General features: G+C 42.9%; 1 protein-coding gene across 1 annotated transcript in view; it reads right to left on the minus strand.

The window, feature by feature from the left end:
• Col4a3 (collagen type IV alpha 3 chain) overlaps nucleotides 1–18,818 on the minus strand; it is a 140,592-nt gene that overhangs the window by 40,411 nt on the left and 81,363 nt on the right. Inside the window, exons 10-21 of the mRNA XM_023723074.1 lie at nucleotides 18,269–18,331; nucleotides 18,124–18,159; nucleotides 15,869–15,910; nucleotides 15,571–15,648; nucleotides 12,878–12,940; nucleotides 12,329–12,388; nucleotides 10,726–10,770; nucleotides 9,915–9,968; nucleotides 9,042–9,083; nucleotides 6,968–7,052; nucleotides 3,609–3,644; nucleotides 2,319–2,483 (exon numbers count right to left, since the gene is read on the minus strand). Of these exons, the coding sequence (XP_023578842.1) occupies nucleotides 2,319–2,483; nucleotides 3,609–3,644; nucleotides 6,968–7,052; nucleotides 9,042–9,083; nucleotides 9,915–9,968; nucleotides 10,726–10,770; nucleotides 12,329–12,388; nucleotides 12,878–12,940; nucleotides 15,571–15,648; nucleotides 15,869–15,910; nucleotides 18,124–18,159; nucleotides 18,269–18,331 (769 nt within the window). The remainder of the gene's footprint in view (nucleotides 1–2,318; nucleotides 2,484–3,608; nucleotides 3,645–6,967; nucleotides 7,053–9,041; nucleotides 9,084–9,914; nucleotides 9,969–10,725; nucleotides 10,771–12,328; nucleotides 12,389–12,877; nucleotides 12,941–15,570; nucleotides 15,649–15,868; nucleotides 15,911–18,123; nucleotides 18,160–18,268; nucleotides 18,332–18,818) is intronic.

An 18,818-nucleotide genomic window follows, 5' to 3' on the forward strand; every position in this document is an offset into this window, starting at 1 on the left:
CACTGAGCCATCTCCCTGGCCCTGCATATCGTAGATGCTTAACACACACAGAAGAGGATGGATTCTGGCTCAAGATCGTGTTGTCTCCTCATTGCTCATTCACATCAGTTAATCTTTTACTCCTAAATTATTCACATGTATTTGCTGCCAGAATATTCTATTAAACAGATCATTCTCTCAAGCTGCTGTGATGTGCTCTGTGACCTAATGTTTGGTCTTGCCATTTCAAATAGAGGTAGAAGGCAACATTTACAAGGAGCACCTCTAGCTGCCCTAAATTTCAGAGCAACAGGGTAATGGTGGAACCGTTTAATGAGAACATGGCATGAACTATATTCTGTTTGCTCAATGAGGGAAGGAACACCAATATTAGGATTTAACTTTCTGCATCTCTCCCCCCTCCCCAGTACCCCAGACAGCAAGTCTTGCTCTGTAGTCCATTCTAGTTTGGAATTCGGTATGCTATCCAGGCTGGCCTCAGCTTCTTGATCTTCAGCCTGCCAAATGTTGGGATTACAGGTGTGCATCACTTTACCTGGCTGTTTTCTGCCTCAAAATACTTGGGTAGTCATCATTAAGCAGTGAAATCTGATGGCGGATTTGTTTACACTTAGTGGAGATTTAATTTGTGTATTTGTACTACACTCCAAAATGTACATCTATCTTCGCATGTATTTGGTACCCTTCCAGAGTCATCTCATACCTAATTCAACCAGTAACTTGTGTACCTAAACTGTTCCAGATCTTAGAGTACACTCTGGGCTTCAAACAGAGAGCAAGACACAGTCTCTGACCATGAAAGGCTTTGATTCCTGCAGGGAAAACTGACGACTAACTCTGCAGTCAGGATAAGCCTGGTGCTGTGCAATGCAGGCTCAGTGCTCCCAGGAGCTGAACTTGAAGCTGCAACTCGAAGGACAGACAGGCTTTGCTTGGAGAAGGGAAAGCTGGGCCCAGGAGGCTCTGGGCCCGGAGTGCTGGGGCTGGAGCTGCTCTCCTGCAGGCGGGACCAGATCTCAGCACTGGTGCTCACGAGCTGGGCTGCTTGCGCACTTCGGCCTTGTCATCTGTTCCACATGACGCTAAAGCGACACCCCGAGAGAGGCTTGAAGGAGGAGCTGGAACGTGCCAACAATCCTTGGCATAAAGGTTGCTTTCCACATGGTCCTCGCCTAGCTTGGCAGGTTTGTACCTGGACACTCCTTTTCACTAATGGGATCATGACTTAAGTTGTTTTTGTTCCACAATAATTTATTCTCCTATTATCAGACATTTAAAGGAATTATCTTGTTAAGAAGTTTTCATTTTTTTATTTTCTAAGTTTACAATCACATTTTCTATGAATGATAAATGGCTTTTGTAAGGAAACAAACTTTTAAAATCCTCATATATAAAGATTCTTAGGAAGTCTTTTAGAAGGGTGGAGCAGGAAACACAGAACCTTCCCAGGATACAGGTATTAAAATGCAGCGGCAAGCAGGTGTATGTGTCGCTTCAGCACTCTAGGAGGCCGAGGTGGAAGGATTCCAAGGTGAGCCCAGCCTGGCCAACTTAATGGTTTAGCAAAACTCTATTTCAAAAATAAAATATAAAAAAAGGCTGGAGATGCAGCTTCAAGGCTCCGGTTCGGTTTCTTCGGCCAAGAAAATCCCTGACCTATGTATTCACAAAGGTTCCACCTAAGCGCTGGCTGGAGTCGCAGCACACTTCAGACCCTTGGGCCACACGGCTGTGGGCTCTGCCCCTCTGCCCCAACAGCACCTCATCTCGTGTCTGTACCACAGCCCTGGCCTCCGATCCTGGTGCTTCCCTCCGATGTCAAGGTACCAGGGCGGGGGGAGGGGAGTGCCTGACGATGTACACGTGTGTTGGGGGGTGGGGTTGGCTACCCATCCTGTGGGGCAAGTCTTGGCTGGTGGGAAGCAGGGGCTGGTGATTAATTCTTGCTCTTCTTCCCCTGGTATACACTGTCCTGAGGCAACTTCGAGGGAGGTACCCTGGAGGGGCTGAACAAGCAGTGGCACTGCACTGAGGCCAACTTGATAACCAATGTCCTTGCCTGCTTCTCTTCCTCGTCCCTGCCTCCCTCCTGCTGTGCTCTGTAAGGACCCCAGGGAAGACTCAGGGGCATTTGCAGTCATCACTGTACTACCGTTTCTTTCCCAGGTAGTTACTTATATGAATCGTGAAATGCTGGAAAGATTGCTCATGAAAGCCATGCAGCCCGTGACAAGCAGTGAATGGAATTGATTGTCCTTGCTGTGTACATTTCTGTCCTGGGACAGAGTACACTGAAGACGCCCCCAGTGCATCATTACCTGGAGGGCCTGGAGGGCCTGGTGGCCCTGTGGGGCCTGGTAAGCCAGGACAGCCTGGGGACCCAGGAGGCCCCACTGAGTCCATTCCTGGGGTCCCTTGCACTCCTTTGTCTCCTTTCAAGCCGGGCCACCCAGGGGGTCCTCTAAAGCCAGGCCTTGATGATCCTAAGAGAAAGAATACATTGTGGTATTTAACTTCTTTCTGGATGAATATATATCTATTTTACAGTTGAAAAAGTGATGCATTCTTATTTACAATTGAGAAATATATAATGCATAGAAAATGAGAGGTGAATACTCAAGCTTCATTCACCAGTAGCCTTGTTAAATTAGATCACAGTGGGTCGAAGTGCAGAGCGCTCCATTCCAGCATGTGATTGGTGGACTGCGTCACAAGGGAGTTGGAACAGAGTGTGGGGGATGCTGGAGAGGTTTTTTTTTTTTTTTTTAATTTTTTATAAGGATTTGTGAGAAATTCTTTCTTGTATTCTATTTTGTTCATTTTTTTTTTTTTTTAAAGACTAGAGTCCGTGCTCCAATTGAAAGGGACAAAAAGTTGTAGTTGGACTTAATTCCTGCCAATTGTGTTGGGTATAAAAGAGGCCAGAGCTGGGTGTGGTGGCACATGCCAGTGATCCCCACACTCAGGAAGCTGAGGGAGGAGGATCACTGTGAGTTCGAGTCTAGCCTGGGCTACAAAGTGACTATGAGGCCAGTCTGAACTGGATAGCAAAGCTCTGTCTCAAAAAGACCAAAAAATTTTATTTTTGTTTTATGTTTTTCCATAAAATAAAACTATATAAGTTAAGAGCAAAAGCTCACTAGCCTAGACTGGCTCTAAACCCAGCCATCCTTCTTCCTCAGGCTCCCAAGTGCTGGGATTGCAGGCATGCTCTGCTAAGAATTTCTAAATTAAAACAAGAATTAAGCAGTTACTGTGCCCTAGCCTATGATCACCTACTTTGTAGGAATGGCCTTTTAAAAAAATGTATCAGAGAGGGCATTTCAGTATCTTTTTTTTTTCTGGTGGTACCAGGGATCAAACTCAGGACCTTGTGCTTGCCAGGCAAGCACTTATTCCACTGAGCTATCTTCCTGGCCCCTGTGTGCCAATTTGTATCAACTTCTGCTTTCTTTACCCCCATTGGTCACAAACATAACAAAAAGCTAGAAATATAGTTAGATCAATTAATAGAGCATTGGTTTTACATAAATAATACGCACTTAACAGAGAGTGGTGTACTCTTTTAAATAGTATTTCTATTTATGTTCCATACAACATGGACATACCAGGGCTTCCAGGAACTCCGGGGAGACCGCTAGGACCTGGGAATATATAGCATGAATTCATTAGTTACAAAGCATAAATGTTCCCCTGTCCATTTTTGAGATCTTGAGAGACACTATAGTAATCAATGTAATAAAGAATTTTTGTATTTTGCCCCCACTGTCACATAGATAAATATTAGGAAATGTTACATTTTAGACAAGCCAATGAGGAAACATTCTTAGATAGCTAAGTCTCAAAGGTAAATAAACCACCTGGTCATTTTCACATAACTGAGCAGAGATGTGCTCTGTATTTGGTACTCTGGTAGGAGTTCAGATGAGAGAGAATCAGGCACCACTGGAATACCAAGGTCATGACTTTGTGTTTCAAACCAGATTACTGCTAGCTGCAATGCTCTATAACAATAAATAGGATATTTCAGTGTCTATAATGAATATATACTGCAATCTTTAAGTAAAAATCTCATTCTGAATTTCATTTTTTATTAATAATCTGCCTAGATGAGTGATCCTCTTCTTGATTGAACATTAGAATAATCTAGGGGAGATTTTATAATCTGTCAGTCTCCAAGAAACTCCTTCATACAATAAAATAAGAGTGTGTTGTGGTTTAGATCTAGAATGTCCCCCAAAGCCTCATGTGTTCAGAGGTGGAGCTTTTGGAAGGGAATTGGGTCATGAAGGTGCTTGCTATACTCGTCAGAGCAGCATGTAGCATTATGAGGTACAGTTTGGTAAGAAGAGGCTCTTCCACACTCCCTCTGCATCCTGGCTGTCAGTGGTCAGCAGCTGTCCTCTACCTAGTCTCTTTCTCTCTCCTGTTTCTGCCTTAAAGGCAGTGAACCATGGGCTGGAACTGTGAACCAGAACAACCTCTCCTTTAAGTTGCCAGTGTTGAGTATGATGTCTCAGTGATTAGACGGTGACTACAAGAGATTTTGGTATCAACTTTCGGCCATTACTATGATTTTACCTGGTTTGTAGTTAAGGAGTCTGTGGAAATAGTACAATAGGAGGAGTTTGGAAAGGTTTGGAGATTTGAGCTAGAAAAGCCCCAAAAACTACAAGCTATGTAATGGGAGATTCTGGTTGAAGTTTAAAGACAAGAATACTGATAATAATGCAGATAGTGAAATACAGACTGAGGAGATTTCCGTTGGAGATGAGAATTATTTTGCCAGTTGAACTAAAGGTCAAATGTACTATATTTTGGGAGAAAATTTGTCCATATTTTGCTCATGTCCTGGGACTTCAGGAGACAGATTAATGGTAATGGTTAATTCAGCTGGCAGAGTAAATTTCAAAGCAGCCCAACATTCAGGTTGTATCATGGATACTGCTGACAGCTTTTAAGCATATGCACTATAAGAATTAGCAACAAAAAACAGAACAAATTTTTGAAAAAAATTTCTTATGGCCAGTAAGTTGGGACCTATAAATTTGGGCTGAGGATAGCTTGGTTGATGAAAAGATTAGTTTAAAAAGAAGCCACGTACTTTGCACCAGGATACTAGGAAAGATGCCTTGAAGGCATAATAGGCTCAAAGGTAGAAGACTTTGAGAAGAGGATCTCAGGGAACTCAGCTCATTCAGTGCCAACTAGGAGAGTGTTTCTTGGAGTTCAGCCATCCTGGCAGTCAGAGGCTACTACAGCCATGATCCAAGGGGGCCTGGCAACTGTTCTTGTTGGCAACAGACCATCACATTATCCACATGGACTGGTATTAGAGAGATGTAGAATGCAAAAATTGGAGGAATAAGGAAGGCATCCTCTCAGATTTTAGGAGGTAGTCTTGGAGGCCAGACAGCATGCTTCTGAGAGGGCAATGTGTGAAACTGTGAGAGTTAAGGCTAGAAGTGCAGTAGAGGTCCTAGGAAGTTGGAGATGCCAGAAGCATCAAATGTCTACCAGGGAAATCTTAAGGCCGTGATTGGAGTCAGCCCTAGAGAGAGGTCACAAGGACTGTAACCCACAATGCCCTAGGGGCAGGGCCACACAAGACCTTTGGACTGTACATCTTGCCACAACTTGCCCTGGGTGGTAGACATGGAGCTACTGGCCTTTCAGGTGCTAGCCTTGCTTTGGTCAGAATTGTATTTCTCTTAGGGAATGTTTACCCTACACCTTTGCATGTTATAAATATTTAACTTTCTTTTTGATTTTCCTAGGAGCTCATGGCTAAGAGTTTGCCTTGATTCTCAGGGGAGATTTTGGAGTTGGACTGTTTAGCAATGCTGGAAATGTTAAAACTTCATCAACTTTAGCTTTTTGTATGAAGAGATAGTCAAGCATTTTAGGGGCCAGAAGCGTAATGTTATGGTGGAGGTCTAGAATACCCTCTAAAAGCCTCATGTGGTCAGAGGTGAGTGAATTGTGGGGCTACTACAGTGATCAGAGTTAAATATGCTGTAGAGAGTTGGGGACTTGTTGGAAGAGGTAGGTCACCAGGGCACGACAGGGGAGGATCCATCTTCCTGTCCTGCTCCTGCCCCACTCTCTCTTTCCCCTTTCTAGTTGCCACAGGTCTGCAGCTGCCCTCTGGCTGGCTCTTCTACCATGCTGTTTCTGACTTGTAGCCAGAGAACAGTGGACTAGAACTGTGAGCCAAAGTAGCTGTCCTCATACTAAGTTGTAGATGTCCAGTACTGTGTCTCGCTGACGAGTAAGCAACTAAGCCAGAGCTGTAGGGTTGTGACTCTGTCAGGATGCACGGAAGTTCCCAGGGATTCTAACTAGTAGCAAGGGATGAGTTACTGCTTGAGAACTCTCAGCCCTATCAAGTGATGGCCCATATGCAAGGATAGCTTAAATCCATGGTGCCTAGGACAGAGCATCATTCCACGATTCAGAAAACCACGGCCTCAGCCCTATTCTACCCTTGTTACGGTTTATGCGGACTTTCTCAAGTTGTAGCTTTTTGGGGTCTCAATTTTTTTCATTTGTAATTACACTGAGATTGCTAATCTCTTCCACATTCTGTTGCTTCTTTCTGACTATGTTAATGTCTTTCTGCCGACTTGAACTTCAGGCTTGGCTACCTAAAGAAAATTTAATTGTCTTCTATGGCATACTGATTATAAAATTTTCATGTGAAAATATGAAAATTATGAGACAGCAAAAAAGGTGCAATGCCTAAAAAGGAGAGGTTCTTGTCCTCCTCTACCTTCAAAATCCTGAATCTATAAGTGCATAGTAGCAATTAGAGTGAAAGAAAGAGCAAGGGCTGGGGATACAAGCACCTGCCAGCCAAGTACAAGGTCCCAAGCTTGATCCCTGGTTCCCCCTTAACCCCTCCCCCCCAAAAAAAGAAAGAAAGAACAATGACCAACAAAGGCTTTAAGAAGCAATTTCTTCTTACCTTGTGGGCCACGAACTCCTTTGGGGCCTGGTGGGCCTGGAATTCCTTCATCTCCCTTTTCCTGGTATGCATCATAATATTCTGTCTTAAAGGAGAAAAAAATGAATAAACAGAAAGGATGGCAGTTTATGGATTATCAACCAAGTGCAGTTATTCCAGTTGCCTTATTTTGGCCAAAAAGACACTTTTTTCCCTGAATCCTTAGCTTGGCAGGAATATGATGTTTATGTATATACAGGTGGATATATTTAAATATCAATTTGACCTTTTTAGTTATGGTGTGGTCCAGCTTACATATTTATATGCACACACATATCTATACATACATGTACATATACATTTATACACTAAAATAGAAATTTCACAAAAATATTAATATCTTTATGAAAAATGATGAGGTCTGATCATTTTTTTTATCCTGTTCTACTTAACTGTTTTAAAATGCTGGTCTTGGTAGACTAATTTTATTTCAAAGTATGGTGAGACCCACACGTCCGTAAGTAACGTGTACACTGTTTACAGGACACCCATTGCCTGTAAGACTCAAGGAATATTGGATCTGACATGCTCAGTGGATCCGCTCTTGGGCTCCTTCACCATTTTTGTCCAAAGCAGAACTGCTTTTGAAGTTAACAGAAGCTACAAAACGAGTTATGTTAGGATTGAGCACCAGCAAACACACAGTAAGCTCGGAATGAAAAGAATTCTTTTGAAGTCCAATGGCAAATAGAATTCAGTGCATTTACTTTGAAGGAAAGAAGAAAGAAACATACTCTTTGGGCCTTGGTTTTCTTCTGTTGCAGGGACCAGTTATTTTGCTGACCATTTTAAAGACTAGGTAACAAGAGTCTTGTGATGAAGCAATATGTGTAAGATCACAAAAATAGTAATAATAATGACACAATAATGCCTCTCCTAAACCCCATAATGGTGCCTGTGCTCCTGCCAGGTGTTGGACACTGTGAAATGTGCCTTCAGGTAAAAGCCCATTTAATCATCCTGGCAACCTCCACAAAACCATTTTGAGGCTGCTTTTATTATAAAGATACAGATTTGGGGACAGGGCGATAGTTCAGTGGTCTAAGCACCTGCCGGGCAAGCAAAGACCTGGGTTTGATCCCTGGTACTACATGCTACTCCAGCCCCAGAATCCTGAATGCACAGTGCTGGCCACAGAGACCTGGAGTGGGGGTGCACGCCTGTAATCCCAGCACTGGGGAGGATAAAACAGGAAGCTCACTATGAGTCTGGGCTGCATAGTGAGACCCTGTACAAAGTACATAAATAAAAATGATTTTTAAAAAAATGATTCAGATTTTGGGGACTCTCCTTCAGTTAGTGACTTAAATTACTTAGCTGCAGAGTCTGAGCATCACACTCTTAGTAAGACACCCCTTCATTTCACCTTCACCCCATGACTTTTTATTGTCATGAGCCCTTTGCTCCAACCTTCATACTCAAGTGTGGCTGCTTTGTTTAGTACACTGAATGTGACACCCACTTTCCTTCGAGATAGGAGAGGAACAGATTTCAAAACTCCAAGCCTGGTCCCTTTTGAGCCACATACTATTGAACGTAGCCTTTCCTCAGCCTGTGCTGCAGAGAGGTATGGTGTCTGCTACAATGGAGCCCGAGCAATTTTACTGGCCCAGCATTAAAACCATGGCTGAGCTTCAGCTGGCTAAAAGTGTAAGAGTTGCCATATCCAGGAACTGAAGGAAGTGAGAATGGCCTCAGCCCTACGTGCCCCAGGTGTCTTCACCTTCAGCTTCCTGACTCCATCCCAGGCATGGGATCATCTTGGGCCAAATCTGATTAGACTAAGTTTTTCTCCTCCAGAGCCCAAGATAGCATTACAGAGCCTTCCATGGGCCAAATAGAATCAAGTAGATGTATTTATCCATTGCCAAATGGGCAAATAATGACAACAGCTATTTTTGTTTTTTTTGGCCTAGTTTGATAAAAAGGTAAATGCTATCAAGTCTGTCACAACAATTAAGACACACAAAACTTCCTTGACACTTTGAAGTACTTTATCAAGTATGACATTAGTGTTATCTCTAGTTACACTTACTGGACCGCGAAATCCTGGAAGGCCAGTGTCTCCTTTCCATCCCTACAGTGAAAGACAGTTATAAATTATGGATGCAATATTTACACATTTGGTGTGGTTAGAAAACAAAATGCACAGCTGAACAAGAACCCCTAAAATGAGTGCTATTTACATATAATGAACAAAAAAATTAGAAGGATATTGTCTTTATTTATTGAGGAGCACACATCTGGGCCAGGAATCCTTTCTGTACCACATCTATGCATCTGTGGGTTCTCTAGGCTTCTTCCACTCCACCACCTTCCTCAGATGGTCACCTGGCACATCTGTGTCATCAGATGAGGTGACAGGAAGTCCAGACTGAGAACTTCACTCAACGCCCTATGGCCTTGCCCTAACCAACCCCCTTTGTTTCAAGCACACATTCCAGAATTCTATCAAACATGATACTAATCAAATAATAAACGTTAATGGGTGCGTGTCTACATACAGAAATTATATGAGAATGTGACACATGCTTAGAAGCAAGGAGGTGGAACAGAGTTCATGATTAATTGATCGCAATTCTTTAGCAGTTTGTGACCCAGGCTGAGAGTCGACCCCATCTGCATTTGACCTTGATGACCCAGAACTTCCTGCCATGCGGGCCTTTCCCAACCCCTTCCGCAGGGGCGCTGAAACCTCACTGTGGGTCCTAGACAGCCGGTTTCAACTACACGGAAAGAGTTTAGTATCTTTCTGCCTTTAAATGAAGTTGCCACATCTTTCTCTTCTTCTTAAATATCCTAATGTGTTTTAATAAGGCCTTTGATTCAATGCCATATTCTCAGGAAGAAAAGCAGTAACCAACCAATTGAGAAAAAGCTAAAGATAGGATGCTAGGAAGCATGGTACCTTAATGCCATCTTCACCCATTAATCCAGGGAAGCCCCTGTTGCCTTTGGGTCCCTAAAGAAAAGATCAAATAGAAATGGGCTAGAAAACACCAATGAGTTGCTCTTGCATGAAGCAATTAAATTGACATATAACAATTATTCAAATTTATAGGCTGTAATGTGACACTAAAATATATTACATTGATTATATGCATTACTTTTCATACTTTGTACAATGTGTGAATCAGGGTAACTATATAAATCATTTATCCTTTCACTGTGGTAAAACACTCAAAATCCTTTCTTTTACCTATTTTGAAACACATATTATTGTTATCCATGGACACCCTCCTGTGCAGTGAATAATGAACAGATCCTCAGAACTTACTCTTCCTATCAGACGTTGGTTTTCTACTAGTTGACCTCCTTCTCTTACCTGTCGCTCCACTACGTGTGCACCTCCCCTCCTCAGCCCCCTTCTCTCCTTTCTCTCAGTCTCTCAGTGTTGAGCAGTAGGCCCAAGGACTCATACATAATGGGCAGGTGCTGCATCACTGTGTCACATTCCTGCCCCCGATCACCTTCTTTAGGTTCCACATATGAGTGAGAGCAGTGAGATTCATTTCTCTGCATCTGGATTAGCATGGGTTCATCCGTGTTAAAGAGTGTGCTCAGTTGACCTCTCCAAATTATGATCCTTAAATGTAGTTTTCAAAATTTATAAGCTCTTCATTTGTTTGTAGCTTTTTTTTTTTTTTTGACTCAAAAATCCTTATTCATCTAATCAGACTGCCATTTTCCTTACATCAATGGGCCAAGTCAGGTCTTACCTCAGTGCCAGGGAAGCCGGGAGCACCATCTTTGCCAGGCTTTCCCTAAAACAAAAGTAAAACAATAACATACAAGGTAATAAATATGGATAACCTTAATAAACATAGAAAGCTTAAATGATAACAACTGCCTGCTCTTGATCTCAGGTAAGAAAGATTCCACGAGGCTCCCATTCAGGTTCAGTGAGGAAAAGCCATTGATCACAGAGGAAGCCTGGACCATCTTCTATGAAGGTAGAAGCTAATCAGAGTGGAAGCCCAGAGTTAGAGGACGGAAGAAAAGATAGTAACGTTAAGCTTAAATCACTAGAGTCGACACTGTCCATCTAAGTTTGGGAGGAAAGTTAGGAAGCACTGGGTAGAAGAATGAATATGAAAACCCACAGTCAATTTATTATTTAATTTGAAATGTCAGCATATTTCCCCATGTTTATGTTCTCTATCTACTGAGTATTGTGGTATGTAAGTAGACATGGCCTGTTGACTAGTTATTTAACTGCAAACCATTCCTGAAAGAATTATAATTCATGATGGCTGGATATTTTTCTTAGGAAAAAAACTACTTTTCCAGGGCCAGGGAGATAGCTCAGCAGCATAAATGCCTGCCTGGCAAACACAAAAGGCTGAGTTCAATCCCAGATACTGCAACATGCCTAAAAATAAACACTACCTTTCCCCAGTATATAATGTTCAAAGTTTTTCATAATGTGTGTTTAGAAGCCAGGTGTGTTGCACACCTGTAAACTCAGCACTCAGACTGAGGCAGGAGGATTGCTGCAAGTCTGGGCTATAAGGTGAATTCAAGCCAGTTTGAATTGCATGGTGACACCTTGCCTCAAAACAAAAACAAGAATGCCACAATATGTATGTGTTTAAAGTTGTTCATAGGAGACCAAGGTGGGGTAGTGGGCCTCTGGTGCTTCTGTTTTTCTAGCAGCCCACTTCTGTGCATCATGTGACCTAGGCATCACATGATGCCTTGCCTTCTTTGGCAGCCTCTCTCTTCTCTCCCTTTTCATGTTCCCGATGGTCTGTCAATCACAGGAGCCCACCCACTTCCTCGGCCAATCAGATTATCTTTTCTTCCTAGGCATAGCCATTGTTCCAAAATGAGACACATTACAAACCAAGGTGTGCTAGTCAGATTAATTCTCTGGAGTGTCCTGCATTGACACAAGGAAAAGGATGCTCTCTCTCTGCTCAGATGCCTGAAGCTCTCTGCTGTTATGCGTCATTCTCTCTCCTGTCGTGGAGGAAAATTCATCTGCCAAAGGATGGAATGAGGCTGGTACCAGTCAGAGCAGAAGGAGGAAGAGAGCCTGCCCCTTGAGCTTCTCAGGTACTTAAATAAGTTTCAGTTCCTATGCTTTTACAACATTATTTTTAACTTCTGCCAGTTGGAATTTGGCAGCTCATTTTGGCAAGCTGAAGAGTGTTAGACCTAGGGATGAGCCCACCTGCGGAAGGCTACATGCCGGGAGGCCTGGATCTGTCTCAGCACAATGGTGGGTACTGGGGGGGGGGACAGAGAATGCTGGGGAGGTGGAGGGGAGAAGAGGCCCAGATACTCAGGGTGCATACAGCATCGAATTCCCCAGTTTACCTGTGCGCCAGTTTCTCCAGGAGCACCTTTTTCAGATCCGTATGACTCGCCTGGCAGTCCCTGTGTGAATTAGGGTTGTATTAGTGTTACAGTTTAATGACTTTTTATTTTTTATTTATTTATTTATTTTTTGTGGAACCGGGGGGTTGAACTCAGGCCCTTGGGCTTGCTAGGGAAGCGCTTATTCCGCTGAGCCATCTCCCCGGCCCCAGTTTAATGACTTTTTACTTATACTACTTTTTGTTAATTTGCTTCTTCTGGTTAGCCTGCCATATTTAAAATGAAGTCATGTAAAAGGGAACACTTGTGTATGAATATTGCTTTTCAAACAGATTTCAAAAAGCAGGCGATGAACATGCCGTACTGTGAAGTAGTGCAAGGATTTAGCTAGAAATAGCTACTAGATAATTGCAGAATGCTCCTGTTCTCCCTGCTCACAAGTCAGCATGCTTTTGCACATATTAAGATCGGAAGGTAGAGCCGGCAGCGCAGTAGGTATGAGGTTCTATTTTAGGTGCCACAGGAATACTGTGACTCCAGGCCACCTACCGGGGGCCCAGGGGGTCCTGCTTCGCCCCTGATTCCCTCGTCGCCCTTCTCACCCCTGAGGTCCTGCAGTAAAAACAAATCAAGGTCATTACAAACAAACCAACCAAACAGCATTCTGCTAGGTACACTCGGAAAAATCCTTTTTCAGCCCACCGTGTTGAGTTTACGCCCTACTGGTGTGCCGAATGCTAGCACAACCTGAGAGTCCTCCTGTTCCTCACGTTTCAAATTTTATACACAAAATCTCACTAAAACCACACTCAAGCTTTTTCGTAAAAGGAAAATATCTTTTGGATCATGCTGCATGAAACTAACTTAATTCTCTAATCAGCTTTCCTTAAGCTTTTCCAATTGGGTCCTTTTAAATTATTTTACTTGCCTTTCTAATATACTGACAGCATTTTCATTAGGGTCAATGATTTTCCTGTGAAAATGCTATAATAATCATTTGATTCAATAATCAAGTTGGTTTGAACCACTGTTTTCATTTCTATTGTCTTTTTTTATGTGTTTGGTGCAGGGTCTCACTACGCAGCTCGGACTCATAATGATCCTCCTGTTTTCAGCCTCCCCATCACTGGGATTGCAGGCACGCACCATGCCTGGCCTAGGTGGCCGGCATCATTTCTATTCTTTTGTGGTGCTGGGGATTGTATTTAGGACCTCCTGCATGGTAGCCACGTATTCTGTCACTGAGCTACATCCCCAACCCTTTTAAGATAATTAATTAATTTAGAAAGAGGGGCTTGCTAATTGTCTCTGGCTGGCTTCAAACTTCCTATCCTCCTGTCCCAGCCTTCTGAGTTGCTAGGATTACAGGTATCCCCTTAGGACTAGACTATCTTTACATTTCATTGATTATACTTTATCCTCTAATGTAAGTCTTCCATTGAGGGTGCTATCTTTTTCAAACTCAGTTATTTTTCCTGAGTCGAACTTTCAGACCTAGACATCATAAACTGAATGGTTTTTCTAGACAACAAAGTTCCACTGTTTATTGCTTATTGTTGTGTCCTTGTCTATTGTTTTACTTTTGCCAATTACCTCCGAAAAGTTAAGTTATTTTCTTCAGGCTGGTCTTTTTCCATTCTTCAATGTAAGTTATCATTTTGGTTATATCAAAAATTTCCCCATTTTACTTTAACCCCCCATCAGTTTTGTTTTGATAATTTGCATCTCCTGGGGAGAGTGTGGTGTTTCAGCTACTGAACTTCTTTCTGCCATAATGAGGAATTCTAAAATTGTGGATATGGCTGTCCAACTCAGTAAGCATTCTAAAAGCCATTGAATTGTATAGTTAATGAGCAAGTTTTATGATCTGTGTTACGTTTCAATAAAGTTGCCAAAGATCAGTTATCATAAAGACTCATGGATTGCTATTTTATGTACTTATTTACTTTTTATGTATTAGTACAAGGTCTACAGGGTCTCAATACATAGATCAGACTCATAGCGATTCTTCTGTTTTCAGCTTCCCGAGTGCTGGGATTATAGGCATATGCCATCACGCCCAGTCTCAATTGATGTTTCAGTGTGCTTTGGGGCTGGGGTTGGCACAGCACACAGGAGATCGAACCTCAGCTACCGTGCTCTGCCTAAGCAGGTGCTTTAGTCCTTTGAGCTATCTGGACAGATAGTGAACTGTAATTTTAAAAGCTGTATTTTGTGTGCACTATATGAAGCTAGTATTTCAACCAATTGACTTAGCTTAAAAGGGTTTCTTTTTTGTTTTGGTACCAGGGATTGAACTCAGAACCTTGTGCTTACCAGGCAGGTGCTTATGTCACTGAGCTATATCTCTGACCTGACTTACCTCAGAAGGGAAACTTACTTTGCCTTTATCCCTTAGCTCATCTACAAGAACACTGTTTAGCTACCTCTCCCTCCCTTGCCCATCCCCTCCTCAACATACCAGGGTTATGCTTGGGTAGGATTGGTGTATGATATTGCGGATTCACTTTTTGTAAGCATCCAATTATGTTACCTATCCTGGCCACTCCACAGTACAAAAATCAAATGTTAATGTCAACAAAAGGGGACTGTAGTGCTCTTGGTGAAGAAAGGGCCCCAAAGTCCTTGGGGTTACAGTGGCAAGGCAACAATGTCCCATTTGATGGTGATGCCCTTCTACCACTATCTTTAGGGTGCTATCATCTAATTGGATCAGAGTTACCCTATCTACATTAGGGATAGTGAGAGGGGATAGGGATAGAAGGGTTAACAAAATCAGGTTCTAATTCTGACTTGTTAAAGAGTCTTTTTTTTTTTTTAATTTTAGGGAAGGCTCTACAGGGTGTTCAGGGTTTACAGCCTTCAAAGAGCTGGGATTACAGGGGTGCACCACCACACCCAGTCTCAATTGCCATCTCAGCGTGCCCTGGGGGTGGGGCCGGTACGGCAGGCCCAGGGATCAAACCCCTGGCTCTTGCACCTGCTTGCAGGCACTTTAATTCGTTGAGCTATTTGGCTGGCCCCTCTTCCAAGAGTCTTGAAGTGATTTTCCCCAGTTCTTCTCCATCTAACATTCCCAGGTTGACAGGCAAAGGGTGGGAGAGGAATAAAACTTAGAGGCTCAGGAGGGCTGAGCGTGGGCTGGGAGTGGCTTAGATGACAGATGATAAAGGAGACAAGGTAACCAAGACTTCCTCTTAGAAATTGAAAGGCATAGTGTACTGGCACAACTGCAGCATTACCGTTTTGTTATCTGGGCCAGTTAACGTCACGATAACTGTTCCTGGTGGTCCAGGGGGTCCTGCCAGTCCTTTCACACCCTAAAAAGAAGTAAACCCAAGAATGAAAAACTAAGTGTCATCAATATTTGAACTTCACTATGTTCAAAATATCACCTTGCCTCTTTCAGTTCTTATGCAAGGAGAAAAAACAAATGAAAACACATGCTTTTACCTTACCCAGTAAATAAACTGTGTAGGCTGATATACTACAGAGCTTGAAAGAATCTTACCCACTGGGAAACCACAGTATAGAAATTACCTGCTCTCCTTTTTGTCCGACTACATTGTCACCCATGTGACCCTGTCCAAAAACACAAAAAGATATTTTTAAAAATATGAGTGAGTCAGAGCCCATAGAGGTTGAGCATGGGTGCCTGAACATTTGTGCTTGTCTTTCTAATTCATTTTTTTCTTTTACTATCACTTTTTGCTTTTCAGTTAATTTTACTGATACATGTTAGGTATAGAGTGATCAATCACATTCATCACAGGGTGTTTGTATGTGTATATGTTATGTCTTATATTGGTCTTAATTTTAGAAGTACAAAAGTTATTTTAGCTGTTTTTAGAGTATGGCAGCAAGTTGTTTCTTTTAAATGTAGAGATCTTTCTTTCTTTCTTTCTTTCTTTCTTTCTTTCTTTCTTTCTTTCTTTCTTTCTTTCCTTTCTTTTGCAGAACCAGGGATTTGAACTCAGACCCTTGTGCTTGCCAGGCAAGCGCTTATTCTACTGAACCATCTCCCTGGCCCCTTAAATGTGGAGATCTTGAGGTGCAGAAAATGTAAGAGATCTTTTTCATATGGTAACCAGGTGATACGGGCCAACAAGGGGTGAGGAAAGGGGTCCAGTGCAGGGCACAGCCAGTTCAGATCCCGCTGGTTGGCCACTTCCTGGTGATTGCTCAACTTCCTGAACTTGCTCCTTGAGTTCTTGGTGTCCTAGTTTTCCCATCCTAAAAATAAGACGGACGGGGAGCTCAAGTTCCGGGTTCTCAGATTCTAAACTTAAGAGAAAAGCTAAGAATGGAATTCAAGCTATCTGAGTGGACTAGTACTTCAGGGGCATGAGACAAGTGTAATGAGAACAGCTGCCCTTGGCCAGGGCTGGCTGCTATGCATGGAACGTCCCCCCAACAGCTCATGTTGAAATTTGATCCTTACTATGAGGTGTTAAGAGGTGTGGCCGGGGCAATTCACTGGTAACACTAGTACGTTATCCTGGGAGTCACTTGTTATAAGTGATCCCTCTCCAGCCAGGCTTTGCATGGCTCTGGGACTCCACGGATGGTTCCCACCTTCAAAAAGACCTTATTTCAGTGTGGCCCCTCAGTGGGAGCCTTTCTAGCCCCCAGATCTATCAGAAATAGATTTCTTTTTAAAACTAATTGACCAGTCTGTGGCATTATGTAATAGATGAACACAACAGCCACCCATCAGTGCAAAATCCCTTTGTTTTTGTGCTTCGGAGCTCTGCAGCTCTTTATCCCTAATAGCTTGGAAGAAATTGAGGAATCAAAAGGCTTTAAACCTTGGCTCTGCCATTTATTGCATCCAAACATATCCATTTCATTAAGGCAGTAATGAGGAATCTTCTAGAGACCTAGTTCCCAAACTGCAACCCAAAACCCACTTATTTATGGCAACGTGTACCTTTGTGCATTATCTGCTGCTCAAGTGCTGGCGTGGTGTTGAGGAGACCCAGCAAGCATGCTGTCAGAAGGTTCTGTGTGCCCCCCGTGGCATGTGTGCCATAGGCTTGCCAGCACTCAATAGTGTTTGCATGTGTGTGTGCATGAATGTATGTGAGTGTGTATGCATGTGTGTGTTTGTGAAGTACTATGGGAAATACTTAGTAATAATTTCCTTGAGGACTTGGCTTCATTTGACAGTTAACTAACAATTTAGCCTTCAAATAGAAACAAAATTGATAGCATAAAGTGTTGGATGACCAGTAGGATTGTAATAAAAGATGCATCCTCCCCCCAGTATACTTTGGTTTCTTAATTGCCCAGGTAACAGTTTCTGTTCTGGTTCTGGTTGTTCCTGTCTCTTAGAAAGGGCCGGTCATTGTGATGCATAGCTGATCACTGTGATGCACATTGTATAAACCAATCCCCAATGGGCAAGTCACTCTGCCCTGTACTTCCTGCTTGCTTATTCTGGAAGCCCTAGACCACTGGAGATCAGGGCCAGATAGTCTGGGCATGATCCTGATTTGTGCCCATCAGTGTAAATCAAGCCTCCAAATCCTTAGTGTCGTTTTGGTGCTTGACTTCCCATAGCAGGGTTATCAGAAATGGAAAGATTATGGGCTAGGAATCCTCACCCTTTCCCCTGCTATCAATTTCCCTTCTATTTCAAATAAAACTCAAACAGGGACAGAGTTGCTGACGCCCTTCTCCGCCGAGAGTTCATGTATGCTCAGAGTCCAGGTGGGGGAGAGATCTATGTGGGGAAGCAGGCTTGGTTTTGGGGTTCATTAGGGCATTCAGACTGCGTGTGACCTGGGTCTCACCTTAGGTCCCATATGTCCCCTCGCTCCTGGAAAACCCTAGGAAAATCCACAAATGAAAATCACAGCAGGAAACATACCCAGTCAGAAAACTTTAAAAGTATTTTGCTATAATGAATTTGCTGAGACATGATGAGGTTATACTCACAAGGAGTCCTGGAGGTCCAGGTGGGCCAGCAGGCCCAGGCAGGCCTGGGGGGCCTGGCAGACCCTGAAGTTAAGGGAATGATAGGAATATGTTTAAATATACTTCTCACCTTAGGACCATGTCCATTTGTTGAATGCATCAGAATATCTTCATAAAACCAAAAGAGTATAATGCATACCTTCTAAGAGGCTGCATTTAATTAAAAAAATATACCATAACAGCTGGGAGCATTCAGATGTTACTGTTTCCAAAAACAAGATGAGGGCAGTTACTTTACTTTAGAAGGTTTCAAAAGTTTGCTTCCACTGCTTTCTCTGTCGCCCTGGTTTTGGCCGAGTATGATCTTCTCCCAGCGCCCTGTCCTCCTCTTCCAGGTATCTGTGTGGCTCAGCCGTCCCTTTCCATAAGACCTCTCCAACTACCCCAGCTCGGAACTCATCTTCTGCTCCAAACTCTGGCTGTCTCCTCTTCCCTACATCAATTTTCTCCTCTGTGTTCACTATATTAACTTATAGTCCCTTTCTGTTTTCCTAGTAAAATATCATTTCCA

Source organism: Octodon degus, unplaced genomic scaffold (genome assembly GCF_000260255.1).
Source record: "Octodon degus isolate 3935 unplaced genomic scaffold, OctDeg1.0 scaffold00096, whole genome shotgun sequence".
Lineage (NCBI taxonomy): Eukaryota > Metazoa > Chordata > Mammalia > Rodentia > Octodontidae > Octodon > Octodon degus.